Source organism: Manihot esculenta, chromosome 15, assembly GCF_001659605.2.
Source record: "Manihot esculenta cultivar AM560-2 chromosome 15, M.esculenta_v8, whole genome shotgun sequence".
NCBI lineage: Eukaryota > Viridiplantae > Streptophyta > Magnoliopsida > Malpighiales > Euphorbiaceae > Manihot > Manihot esculenta.
The window spans coordinates 4,813,612-4,827,388 of NC_035175.2; the positions used below are offsets into that span (position 1 = coordinate 4,813,612).

At 36.9% G+C, this 13,777-nt stretch overlaps 2 protein-coding genes and 1 pseudogene across 3 annotated transcripts; 1 reads left to right on the forward strand and 2 right to left on the reverse strand.

Moving 5' to 3' along the window:
• The first annotated feature begins 279 nt into the window (after window positions 1–279).
• LOC110602443 (scarecrow-like protein 21) lies at window positions 280–4,009 on the forward strand. Its single transcript, XM_021739970.2, has 2 exons — window positions 280–435; window positions 1,991–4,009. The coding sequence occupies exon 2, from the start codon at window positions 2,241–2,243 to the stop codon at window positions 3,828–3,830; it is 1,590 nt and encodes a 529-aa protein (XP_021595662.1). The 5' UTR covers window positions 280–435; window positions 1,991–2,240; the 3' UTR covers window positions 3,831–4,009.
• Window positions 4,010–4,132: 123 nt separating this feature from the next.
• LOC110602444 lies at window positions 4,133–4,813 on the reverse strand (annotated as a pseudogene).
• Window positions 4,814–5,246: 433 nt separating this feature from the next.
• On the reverse strand, window positions 5,247–11,828 carry LOC110602441 (probable WRKY transcription factor 20). 2 transcript variants are annotated; one of them, XM_021739969.2, is made up of 6 exons: window positions 11,484–11,828; window positions 9,859–10,014; window positions 8,807–9,344; window positions 8,573–8,708; window positions 8,332–8,490; window positions 5,247–6,082 (listed from the first exon to the last, which is right to left on the reverse strand). In XM_021739969.2, the coding sequence occupies exons 1-6, from the start codon at window positions 11,712–11,714 to the stop codon at window positions 5,563–5,565; spliced, it is 1,740 nt and encodes a 579-aa protein (XP_021595661.1). In that variant the 5' UTR covers window positions 11,715–11,828; the 3' UTR covers window positions 5,247–5,562. The 2 variants fall into 2 exon arrangements, with proteins under 2 accessions (XP_021595661.1, XP_043806803.1); XM_043950868.1 differs by lacking the exon at window positions 11,484–11,828 and adding an exon at window positions 10,443–11,454.
• Between the last annotated feature and the right edge of the window lie 1,949 nt (window positions 11,829–13,777).

Here is a 13,777-nt window from a genome sequence, read left to right on the forward strand (position 1 = left end):
GCAGCATTGATCTAATTTGATGAGAAGACTAACCAAGTCTTTAATTATTTGCACAAATGCAATACCATTAAAAAGCAAAAAAAAAAAAATGAAGTACAAGTTGTTGCTGATATAATCTCAATTTATTAAGTATAATCTGACGTAATTGACCAGTAAAATGCAAATCAAGGGTCTTTTTGATATTTGAAAAAGGAAGACTCTCACAATTCCCTCCATTAAAAATGAGTGGGGAGTAGGATTCAGTCTCAGTGGCAGAAATGTCAATCCACTTCACAGAAAGGTCAATTATGGAATCAACTGCTATAAAATGGCAACTCACTCATGGATAAAGGGACCATGTGCAGGGGATCAAGATTTTAGCTTGTGAAGTTGGGGTTCTGAGGCTAAAGACAGCCCAAGAAATCAAACCTGATAAAAAGTTCAATTCTAAAAAAGGTATGTCAGGATAACAACCCATTAAATTTGATGTTGAAGTTATATGATTCTGAGTCTTCTTGCTCAAGAAAAAATCATTTTCTTTTATGTTTTCTTCGCCGCCTTCTGTTTTCCATTTCATTTTCTGAACGATAAATATGTGGGTGTTTTTTTTTTCTCCAAGAAATATGTGGGTGTGTTTAATATGGGAAGTTGGTGACTGTTTAAGTAGAGCTTTGAGCTAAAATTCCAGTAAAAAATCTTCTGTTTTGATGTGTTTAATATGGGTTAGTGATGAATATGTAAATATTTGAAATACTATCTGGAGTTCAAAATTCAAAATGAAAGCTCATATGCCAATTCAACTTACCTCCTTTAATAACAGTTTTGTTTCTCAAGTTGATTGCAGCAACTTGTATCCTTTGCTTTATGCAGTTCTGTGTTCCAAAGCCAGCAAGTTAGAGATGTTTTTGAATGCTAGCATTTCGAATTTTCTCTTGCACCCTGACCTTCCTTCGAGAATACTTCTGTTTATGTATAACCTACCATATATTCATAAGTCTTAACTCGCTATGTGTTGAAGGCAGGAAGCTGAACTGAAGTTTAAGTAACATTATCTTTCTTGGAAACATGGGACAATCTATTATCTTGATTAGCTTTTGGTATGAACAAGATATAAACTTGTCTGTGGTTTTTGTATTGCGTGTGGCATACTGGCAGGGACTGCAAAGTCTTCCTGATTTTGTTCTTATATTTGATGTTTTTCATCAACTGTCAGATACTTTCCCGGAAAATTAGGTAGCTTATCATCTTTCTAAGTGGATTGAGGAAAACTTTTGATAACTTTTACCAGTAGGAAGAAATGAAGTGATACTTGTCCCCTGTTTGCAATCATATGAGAAAAGCCTAAAGAAACAAGGTGGATAAAGTAATCAAAAGTGGTGGGAAGATGAGAACTTCTCAGCTGCCAGTTCTCAGTTTCAATTTTTACCATGAAATACACTATGATAGAATCTGAAATGTGGTTTCATTCAGTTAAAAGATAAATTTTCTCTAGATTATTTCTTACTGTGGCATTACATATTAAGAAAGTGGTAATTGCATATCTAATTCACTCTGCTCTGTAGTCAATGGATATATCCCTCTAACTGTACATTTGCTAGAAGTTTTCTACATGTACAGCAGAAGTAAAATATACAAGATTCTTATTTTAGCACCAATTACCTTCCATTTTGAGAAAAAGCTAATAACCCCTTTCAAAAACCACTAGCTTGTGGTGTGACTCAAGAATTCCAAAATGGTGATTGTGGGAAGGTATGAGCTTGTTGCTTGTTTGGTTTGAGGAAAACAGCCTGACAAGATTATTTTTGCTCAAGCATCAAGCTAATAAAGTTTTGGCCCCCAAATAAATAATTCAACTTCCTGATATGCCAAAGTGTCTGTACCAGCTGTTTACTGTCCATGGACAGAAATTTGTACAAGTTTACACGTTTGCGATCTGTAGCAATGATCTTCACACTTGAATTTCCTTTTTTAGTCACGCTCACCCTAATGATCATGTTACTTGTCTCTACAGATTACATCAGTTCTGTCATCTGTGCCAAGCTGGATGTATTCATAAAGGTAGCAAAAGCTGATGATTTCACATGCTTCACTTGAAAGTTGAAACAAGGTTTATAGTTCACAATAACCAAGCTGTCATTTAGCTTTTGAGCAAATCTCTGCCGGCAGGCTTTCCTGGTGTTACTGTGAACTGTTGTCGCCATAAGTTTTGCCCAATCAAAGAATTAGCCGTTGTTCAACAAGCATCTCAGGGAAGTTCAGTTATGGATGGGTCCCATATGTTTTATGACCAACCTATGCAAGGTCAGGATTCCTATAGCTGGCATCCCGATCAGAATCTAGGCCAGTACCCAATTTCTGATGATGGTAGCCAAGAGATGCACCTCTCTGCTGAGTCATTTGAACAGCACTGCACCCTAGAGTCTTCATCTGGAACTGGCTGTGACCCTGTTCACAATTCTCCACCTTCTGCTGGTTTCTCCTCAAATGAAAGTGCAATTTCACAGCTGAATTCTCGGTCATGCCTATTGGATATGCATGACTCCTCTGAGAATACCAGTAGTTCACCAGATAGGGACTCTTACGTGACCCACAAGCTGAGAGAACTGGAAAGTATGATGCTGGAGCCTATAGATGATCCTGACATATATAATATTATGACTCCAGCTGGACACAGCCACATCACATTTGAGGAAAAGAAGTATAAGTATTTGGTGGAGATGACATCCAGAGGAGATTTAAAAGAAGCACTCTGTGCTTGTGCTCAAGCAGTTGCAAATAAAGATATGCTTACAGTTGAATGGCTGATGATGGAGTTACGGCAGATGGTATCAGTTTCCGGTGAGCCGATTCAACGTTTGGGAGCCTACATGCTGGAAGGCCTTGTTGCAAGGTTGGCATCTTCAGGAAGTTCTATCTACAAAGCACTCAGATGCAAGGAGCCTGCGAGTGCTGAGCTTTTATCTTACATGCATATTCTCTATGAGGTCTGTCCATACTTTAAGTTTGGGTATATATCAGCAAATGGAGCAATTGCCGAAGCAGTGAAAGATGAAAAGAAAGTTCATATAATTGATTTTCAAATTTCGCAAGGCAGCCAGTGGTTCACCTTAATCCAAGCTCTTGCTGCTCGACCTGGAGGGCCTCCACATATTCGACTTACAGGCATTGATGATTCAACCTCGGCTTATGCACGTGGAGGAGGACTTGATATAGTGGGGCAGAGACTATCAAGGCTTGCTCAGTCATGTAATGTACCTTTTGAGTTCCATGCTGCTGCAGTTTCTGCTTCTGAAATTCAACTGGAGAATCTTGGAATTCAACCTGGTGAGGCTATTGCAGTTAATTTTGCATTAACACTTCACCACGTGCCTGATGAAAGTGTGGATACTCAAAATCATCGAGACCGACTGTTGAGGTTGGTTAAGAGCTTATCTCCCAAGGTAGTAACTCTTGTTGAGCAAGAATCAAATACTAATACCGCTCCGTTCCTTCCCCGATTCATTGAGACATTAAACTATTATACGGCTGTCTTTGAATCAATTGATGTTACTCTACCGAGGGAGCACAAGGAGCGTATCAATGTTGAGCAGCATTGTCTTGCTCGGGAGGTTGTCAACCTTGTAGCATGTGAAGGTGCTGAAAGAGTAGAACGTCATGAACCTCTCAGTAAGTGGAGATCACGGTTTGCCATGGCTGGATTTGTGCCCTATCCATTAAGCACTTTTGTGAATGCTACTATCAAGACTTTGCTGGAGAGCTACTCCAACAAGTTTACTCTTGAAGAACGAGATGGAGCTCTATATCTTGGCTGGATGAACCGACCACTGATTGCTTCTTGTGCATGGAGGTGATAGCTAGAAGATATTTGAGGAACATTTGTATGCTTCAGACTGCAAGATGATTTGGTCGTGTTGTTCGTAGGTAAAATAGCATAACAATGTTGAGACATTAATGGATTATCTTTCACCAATGGTAAAGCAGCTAATTTGCAATATAAGAGCTCTCATCAAGTACTCAATTTCAAACTGCTTCTTGTTGGGCTGATTTTCTGAAGTAGGAATGGTGCCCCAGCTCCAGTTTAAAAATGTGTTTTTATTTTTTCCAAGGGAGAGATTTTACTGCAAAAAGAACACGTTTATAATATCAGAAAATCTCAGGTGAGCATTATCACAAAGCAGGGAAGCACAGCAGAGGGATTTCCTAAAATCAAAGATTCTGAGTTGGAATACAGGGCATTGCTCCCAGTGGAATTACATTCTTCTTTTACCCCATTAAACTTATTAAGAACTATACCTGCAGTTATCCTGCATACTATCACAGCCCTTTCCATTTTCAACTTTAACAAGGTAATCATGTTTTCACACAGTTCCTCACTGTGTGTACTCAATAGAAGCCCATTTTTCTTGGTGTACTCTGTGTCAAAATTAGATTGAATCATTCTGCATTCTCTACAAGTGGGATCTTTACACAGCTCAGTAACTCGCATGGATTTTTCACTGCAACAGGAAATTGACATAGAATCGCAAAAGCTCGTTTCCATCTACTGTGCTTGTTGGATGTGACTTTTGTTGCTTGTAGGCATTCTCTTCTACCTTCTCTCTGTAATTCGCTAACCTTGCAATGATTTCAATCGAGTTCTTCACTGTCAGGACCCTTTAATCTTCCTTGATGGCTTTGATGGGTTTGTTAATGCTCCTTGGAAGATCATCTCAGTGATCTTGCTTGCTGGGTCCCCAATCTTGAGCTGGTCAAAATGCAAGGAATGCATAGTTAGAAAATCAATTTTCATGTACGAGACTTGCTGTATTATGGGCTCTATTTCTTGTGCATGCATTGATTTTTCGCATTTCTCGTGCAAGGACGTTCAAGATAGCAGCTGTATTACAGACTCTATTTCTTGTGACACATTCAGTAGCTTCTTGTTGATAGAGTAGATGGCACCACAGTTGATGATCGACAACTTCGTGGCTATTTTAGGACATGGAGTTTACAAGCAAGTTCACCAACGTAGCATCCTAATACTTTCACCTTCAGTTGCCTCCTCTAACGTCCTATCTTTTTTTTTTTTTTTTCTATATATTCACCTCTTTTTCGTAGAATCTGCGTCCCTTTCTATGATTCTGTATCTGTTTGTAATCGATTACCTATGTGAATGAGATTAAGTGATAGTATTCGCTGAAAATATAAAACTGAATATTATACTCGCATTACCACATTACTTGTACATACGATGAAACACAAAAAAATTAAAATAAAAACAATAGAACTTTTGTTCAAAGACACCACAATGAATCCCATTTCAAGCACTAATTTTACAGTAGTGTTTCTTTTTGGAAATTATACCCGTGTTACTTTCATATTTGTACAATGTTTTGTGCTCAGCATAGTTGATTAATACAACAATTGGCGACAGCAGAATTTGTAACAAGTTAAAGCCAAGATCAGCCCCAAAGACAATAGTAAGAACTATTTGAATTCCCAATTTCAGATTCTAGGCTTTTTTGTTGTCTACCAGCTAAAATTGAGGAAAAATGAAATATCTCCACAGGACTTTTATTTCTGTTCACTTCATTTAAGAGAAATTTATGGACCCATTACTAATCTTCCCATGTTCTGAGGATACGGGCAGGAAGAATGGCTTAAAGGTGGAATTTCAACGCTGTGGCCTTCATTTGGATTTTGTCTAGATCCGAACTGATGCATGCCACCATTTAAAACACCATAGTAAGGTGTAATTGGGGTTCTTGGAGCTATTCTGAAACTGGAACCACTTGTTTGGTTTCTGTTTTGGGTGAATTCAGAATGCATTGCTTGTTGCTGATCGTTAGATCTATTTTCAGCAGTTGAACAGATACCAACCCCAAGATCAAGGCTAATTGTGTCGCTTTCATCTGATCTAATCCTTGATTGTCCATTCACGGGTGTTGGTCCTGCTGTATCATGACTACTGCTCCTTGCCGTATCATGACTACTGCTCCTTGCTGTAGGCACATCATGATTGTGTTTCCCCTCATAAGTAGTTATCACAGCTTTTGGATCATGAGATGCCCTCTCCACATGTTTCCTAACAGGGCATCCAGCATTTGTACATTTATAGTAACTCCTGCAGAATGAAAAAGGAATAATGAGAATGTGAACATCTCAATATGGAAAGGGAAAACAACAAGGATAACTATATGAGCATTAGTCACATAAATAGTTGCCACGTGCAGATTTCAACTATTGCTATATTGTTGACAACATAAATAGTTTCTGATCTTCTGGAATAGTCATAATAATTCATAGGTCTACAGAAAAGATAGCTAGAATTATCAGGGAATATGAGCGAATAAAATGTCTAAAATTGACTTGTGTCTGCTCCAGTGCTTAATTCTACAAGTAGTTTCCATTTATCTTCAAGTAGGTCTAAAATCATAAATAGCATAGAATGCAATAGAAAAATCATTATCAACTAATGAACCAATTTTCGGTGCGTACTTCTTGTGCCGCAAGAGCACAAAACAAACAACAAGAAGAGAAATGTGTGCATTACTGCATTAGACATCTTGCAACAGAGATGCATACAAAAACAGCAATAACAAAATGCTTATACATTTAGTTGCAACTTAGCATTGCATAGTTATATGTCAACCCTCTGAAAACCAGAGTTACCATTAATAAAAGCAAATTGAACATTCAACATCTTGTTAATACTGAGCCAAATGAAGTGGAGAACAATGAAGTGACCGCAATTGAATCCAGAGAAAAATAAAATGATTGGCAAGTGAATGCAGCATAGAGCCCCAGATTTGGTCAAAAGAAAATAAATTTCTTAAGATTGCATTGACTAGTGTACTTTTGGACTTGAGGAATCAATATTTGGTTCCATTCAAATGCTTTTGAAGCAAGGCATTTCTTCAAGAAATCTATGAGAAAATTCTTCTATTTTAATGTTAATTATTCTTCAGTAGCTCTTTAGCTATTCTTTTTTCAGAAAAAGAAAAAAAAAACCTAGATAACATGATGCTTCATAAAAGGTAGTGCTTTATATCCTTTAATACTACTCTACCCTTTTAATCTTGCAAATGCTATAAGAAATAACAGGCAAATTTCAGAAGTACTAAATTAATATTTGTGTTCCTCAAACTTAACTTCAACATTTTCTACTTGTCAACATTCACAAATTTTAGGTTGTTAACTTCTTTATTTAACAAGGCAGATTGAAGATGCCCAAAAGGCAAAAATATAAAAACAGAAATTTGAGAGATTAAGAGAATACATAGTGTCAAGGGAGTTATTTCTGTAGCACCAGTAATTGCTATGTTGAAAATAGTAGTTCAACATAGTTGATTTTCTCATGTAATATTTTTCCTTTTTAAGAAAAAAATTTAAGACACCAATTTTCTCTCCCTTTAACCATTTCATGGTCAAGGTTAAACCATAGTTTTTTTACCATTCAAAGATTTAAAGCCTAAAGCTATTTTAATCTTCAAAGGTAGGATTCTGACAACTAATAGGGCCTTTTGGAGCGAGGAAGGTTCTTTAGGTTCATACCAGTAAATGAAGATTCTTGCAGGGAGTATGGAAATACAAAATCATAGTCAGATGGCTTATAATAGTTGACCATTAAATACACAGTTAATAAAAAGCCTGTTTCCAGCCTTTTCAGATTCAAACAGCATATTAAAGCATTTGACTGACAGGTTATTGCCTTGTAGCAATGTTCCTTTCCTTCCCATCCTACATAATTCTTCACATTCTGTAGTCCTTAAGAAAGGTAAACTTCACAAAGGTCTCCACCCTTATTTTGTGTCCAAACAAACGGTCTCAACTTGCACACGGGATTCACAATTCGAGTATTAAATTCAATTTATATGAGAAGACTAGAATTCTTAAGCGAAATTCAATTTTCCTAGTTAAACTTTTTCCTTGCGGACTCAAGCTTAATAAAAATATATAGATTACATGCACGAGGTGAGCAAACAAATCACATCACCCTCAAAGATGCGAAAACAATAAATTAACCAGAGTGTGTTGTTTATGACGATCAGCTCACACTTCATTAAGTATTCTTTCTTGTACCATTTAACATCTAAAGTTTACCTTATTATATGGAATCAATAAAGTATGTTATAAATCATGGTCATTCACAGCACCAGAATCCTAAGCAGAAATCTACTGATCATATGCATGAGAAATTGTATTAGCTCATTCCACTACTGGATCCATTGCCCATATCATGACAAGAAAAGGTAAACTTCCCTAAAGTTTGCAAAACTATTGAACGACAAGGATAAAAGAAAGAGGCAGAACAGCATGAGAATCTATAATCATTTAACTCTTATCATCAATAGTGAAAACAACAAAACACACCTTGGATTAGGATTGCCTCTCACCACTTTCTGCCCATATTTGCGCCACCGGTACCCATCATCCAGTATATCAACCTCACTCAGAGTTTGGACAACGACACGTGGTTCCCGTATAGGCTTAATCACTGGAGTAACATCAAAACCCCCAGTATCCATTTTCCTATTTGATATAGTTACATCATCCATTGGTTAGCACAACTATTTACCACTCAAAATAACTTAAGATTCTGTTAAAACAGTACCTCCTTTTTGAGAAGGGATCGTAATCATCTTCAGCACCTTCAGTGCCATCATCATTTGGTGTGAGAGGAGACAGTTCAGGGGTACCATTTGGCTCAATGGTATTAGACACTTGACCATATGCACTAGGTGACTTGTCTACAATGCAAACAACCCAAAAGGAAGAACATTAGTTAATCCATCTAAAAATTAACAAAATAATACTAATGAAAAAAATCTCTGTAAGTTTGCCATACCATCTCGGCCATGTAATGAAATTTTGTCAGATCTATCTTCTTGCATCAACAAAACAGCACCAGCAGTATATCGGCGGCTGGGTTGAGGCTTAGGATGATCATGTGTACCCTTATAGATAATTTCTGTTATCTGTCCATCATGAGAACGCTCAAATAACTTCTTCACTTCACAGTTAGGATGTGTACATTTGTAATAGCTGCGTGGAAATTCACTTCCTTTAACATGTTTCTGCCCATATTTTCTCCAGTTATATCCATCATCAGATGACATTGAAAGACCACTTCCACCTTTATGATCAGATTGTGACACCTGAAGCCCACTGTTGGACGCTCCCATCTGGTTTAATTCCTCTGAGTCAACTTCAGTAGGAGCACTAGACCCCGAAGTAACCATGGGAGGTGGTGCCGATAGACTCAACTCATTCAAAGGGACTTCCTCGCTTTTGACTGTAGGTGATGATGCATGTGATTGAGAGTAATACTGGCCTTGAACTTGAACAGATTGTTCAGTTCTTTGATGGTTCACATCTGCAGGAACCTTGAAAGAAATGAACCATGTTAGAAGACAATACTTACCAATTAACAAAACAACTTGAGCTCAATGGAGAATTAACAACATAGGAATTCAGAAAGGGAAAAAGACGGTTCAGGTAAAAAAGATGTTTCATCATCTATCTACTCATTGCATCCTTGTGCAAATATTGGCACAATGTGATACGCAGTCAAAAATGGCATGACAAGCAGCAAAAGTTTTAGTTTAAATAAGGTCTGGTATGGCAAATAAGCTTTAGAGGCATACAATCTAACAATAATCAAACTCAGGCACTTCCACCGGAAAAAGGTTATCACAACCAACCGATGTAAAGGAATGACTGTAGAAGTTATTAATTATAAACTTGTTTGAGGATTGAACGCATATACATCAAATGGGGTAACCCAATTTTAGCCACCTTCATGCTGTTCAAGTCAGGGAAAAATCAGGTCCGATCTCTCAGTGACCAGGTACATAAAAATAATTGGCAAAACCATTTCATATTTCATTAGGAATTTACCAAGTTTGATCTAGTATGGGGTCTACACTCAAAGCAGCTGGATTTTCTTTCTCCATAGGCATTTGAGGGAGCCATCACGGAATATGAATTGGAGCCAAGGAAGCCATGTCCTGTTTGAGTGTTAGTAAATGAACCAGTAGTTGGAGAAGGTTCTGCCTGCAAAACCGAGAAATATTTTAAACATTTACTCATTTGAAGCTCTTTTAATTATTCACAAGTGACATACAGAAAAAAAAAAAATCTAATTAACAGTAGAATTAGCAAAATAAGGTAAAAGGAACAGAAAATGATACAGGTAGTTTATTTAATCCCTGGACTTCCTAAGGCCATAACGTATAACTCTGATACTGTTTCACACCATTATACCCATACTTTTCCATACTGGTAAAGCTTTTAGAGATCCCTTCTTATCAGCATCAATAAGGAAGCAAAGATCAGCGCATCTAACCATATGACATCAGCAAGCTGATTCTCATTATTCAGTATGAAAGAATAACAATAACACAACAAACTCATTAAAGGTAGAAAATTTTATAACACTCGGGTAGACTCAATACATAGATTCACACTAGGCAGCCGAATACCTTTCGTTCTAGAAAAATACAGGTGAAGCCTCAATACCACATATCTTTTCTTTTATCATATTCAGCTATAGGCCCTGAACCGTAGCTTGACCCACATGTGCTTTATAGGTTCTTGTTCCTCTTTGTATATGCAGCACGTATAATAAAAAATATCAACCTCCTCATCAATTAATTTATTCCATATTCTATGCATACAATGGCAAAGTACTTTTCTTTTTCTGCAGCCAACGACACCGTTGAAACATTGAACAAAAAGCACCAACAAAGGGGCAAGATTCATTACGTGAAAAAACAACATTGGCACTGGAAAAGGACTCTCATGCTTCTACTGAAAATAAATATTCTCCAAATAAATTCTTATAGAACAATCTATGTGGATACAGCGCCAACACAGAGTTTTATATCATCAAGCATCAGAATCTAACTTCAGGTTCCAATACCAGCACTCCAAATATGTTATTATTTTTATTACTGCTATTATTATTAAAGCACGGAGAAGAAGACAAACAATATATTATATAAATTGGAATTTCGAATTTTGTGATGTTATGGCGAAAGAAAGAGCATCTTACTAGCTCAAACTTTAAGTCAAAATCACATCATGAATTAATTCATTCAAGTCCCTTCAAATTGTCCACTTAAAGGCTACAATAACTTCCAACACTTAACGACACGAAGCCATAATCACTACCGTTCTTTCGATAGCTGTAAAATTCTTAAAAGAGATTTTAAAAAAAAAAATAAAACTTTGAATCTTTTCCATTGGTGAATGCTTCACCTACGAGTAACGAGAAACTTAAAAAAAAAAATTCAAAAAAAAAAAGAATTCAAAGTTTGAAGTCCTTGTTTGGTTGTGAAAAGAACTATATTCTAAAATATTACTAAAATTAGCAGTCCCTTGAGTTTGCTCTGCTTCTCTCAGCTGCCAAACAGATCCTCAAGTTTCTAAGACGTCGCTCTAAGTTCCAATTTCAGTTGAACTCAACAAATTTATGAATTTACTGTTTCCTCCAAACCAAAAAACTCGATTGAAGCACTAACCTTAACATTAGAGAGCAGAACAGGGGACTCAAGAAACGACGTCGGACTAAGACCCGGAGGGATCGTGATGCAAGGCGACCTGGAGATTGGGAGCTTCGCTGGGGACATCAGCTTGTACCTGGCACCACCAGAGGAAGCAGCACCGGCAGCGTCAGACTCACGCAGCGTTGGATCTCCGGGATCGGAGGCTCCGCAAAGTCGAAGCTCAGACTCATTGCTGGTATTGTCCATTGCAAAGGACGTAAAAAAGAGAGAGAGAGAGAGAGAGACTGTGTATTGGCGTGGAGAGTCAAAAGAGAGGAGAAGAGGATTGCTAAAAAAGGGATATGTAGGGGCAGTTTGGTAATTGGGAGAGGGGAAGTGTTCGTGCGAGTGAGTACGTGTATGTGTGTTTGCGAAGAAAAGGTTTCGTCTGTGAGGGAGAGAGAGAGTTGACTTGATACGTTGGATCTGGAAGTGTGTCATTGGCCTGTCATTTTAAATCGGTGTTTCTTCTGGTGTTAAAACGTGTTTCATGCTCCCCCCTTTTTTTAACCTTGCACAAGGATTTTTACTTTATTTTAAAAAAAGAAAAAACCACAGGAGCTTATATATTAAATAAATAAAAAATCAATATTTCAAGTAAATAAAATGGAAGCAAACAATCACTCTAAACAGTTGATAAAGTAGTCTGATTTACTAATATCCACTAATGTATATATATCACAAGTGAAATTGGAGCTTTATGTAATATATTAATTTGTTATTGATTAAAAATTAATTCAATACTGGTTGAGTTTTAATTCATTTCTTAGCTGAATGTGCCTTAAAAAAGGATGATGTAACAACCAGACAACTAAATTAGGTTTGTCAAGTTGATGGTTAGGGTTTATCAACATCAACTTGTTACATTGAATTTAGATTTATTGTCATGATTGAATAAATTATAAACTCCATTTGTGAGTCATAAAGCCATGTTCTCCCCCCCTCCCCCAAAGCTCTTTCTGTTGCTTGTTTATGTTTTCTCTTATTTAACGATGAAAAAATATTGAAAATTTTCATTAACTATTTAAGTGTTTAATTAATAGTCGGCTAAAAAAATGAGTTGAATTATTAGTGTAATAATTTAAGTGCCAACAAAAGCATGATTGATTAGATGTAGAAACACCATGAAAATGAGATTGGAGCTAGAAGATCACATAATCAGATTTTACTGTAAGGTTCAAATAATATTGGAAAGAAACATCACCTCTTAAAAAAGGGACATATCCAAAATGGATAATTTGAAGTCTTAATGCTTCATATTGACGAATTCACATAATAAATTTAGTGAGCATCTTCAACGCCACATTTGAAGTTTGTCAAACATCTATGTGATTCATGAGCAGTAAGTGAATAGATGTATGAATTAGAGTTTCCACCCTCCACTCTGGACTCTGACATTGCAACTTGGGTGAAAACCACTGTATATAACCATGAACCAGGATTTTATAATGTAGGTGAATAAGTTAAATCAATTGGGTCCTTTCACCTGATATTACGACCTCAAGACGCCCAATCCTCCAGCCTTAAGCTTCAAAACTGAATGTTAAATATCTTATGTCTTTTTTAATTTGATATCAGACATGCTTTTTTTAATTGGAAATTGATTTATGTCCACTTACGTACTATCATTAAATATCAAATAAATAAAACTAAATATCTGCAATCATAAATATGATGACACACGTTGCTGGTTTGGAAGAGAAACTTGAGAAGAGGTCCACAATGTGTAATTCGGGTGTAGTCGACATAAATAGCCACACATATAAAACAGGAAAGAAAGGCAGGCTCTTCTTCTCTTGTCGACATTTAAGTGAACAGCGACAGTAGCTCCCGTTCACCACTTTCATTTAGAATGTCCCCACTCACCACATGAAATCTAGAGTACGGATACGTATTGTTTTCTCGTCTCCAACAACAAAGAGTAATATAACATGGGTCTTAACAATAAATACCCTAAGCAGCAAGACACCATCATATTCATACAACCAACTTGTCGTGTCCCACCATATTAATGCACTTCTTCATTTTACAAATAAATTTATGCACATATAAACATTAGGTGACCAATTATTATTTAAGGCAAGATCTAAAGGAGACGCTATAATTTCTAGGCGGCGCCAGTGGGCGGAGCATGACCTATGTGCTATCAAGTGGGTGGAAAATGAACGACTGCTAAGGGAGGAATTTACGATGACAAATAAAAATCAGCTTTCCGTTGGCGTAGCCTCTGCTGTGCCGCCAACCAAAAAACGACATCCAGTCTGGTCATC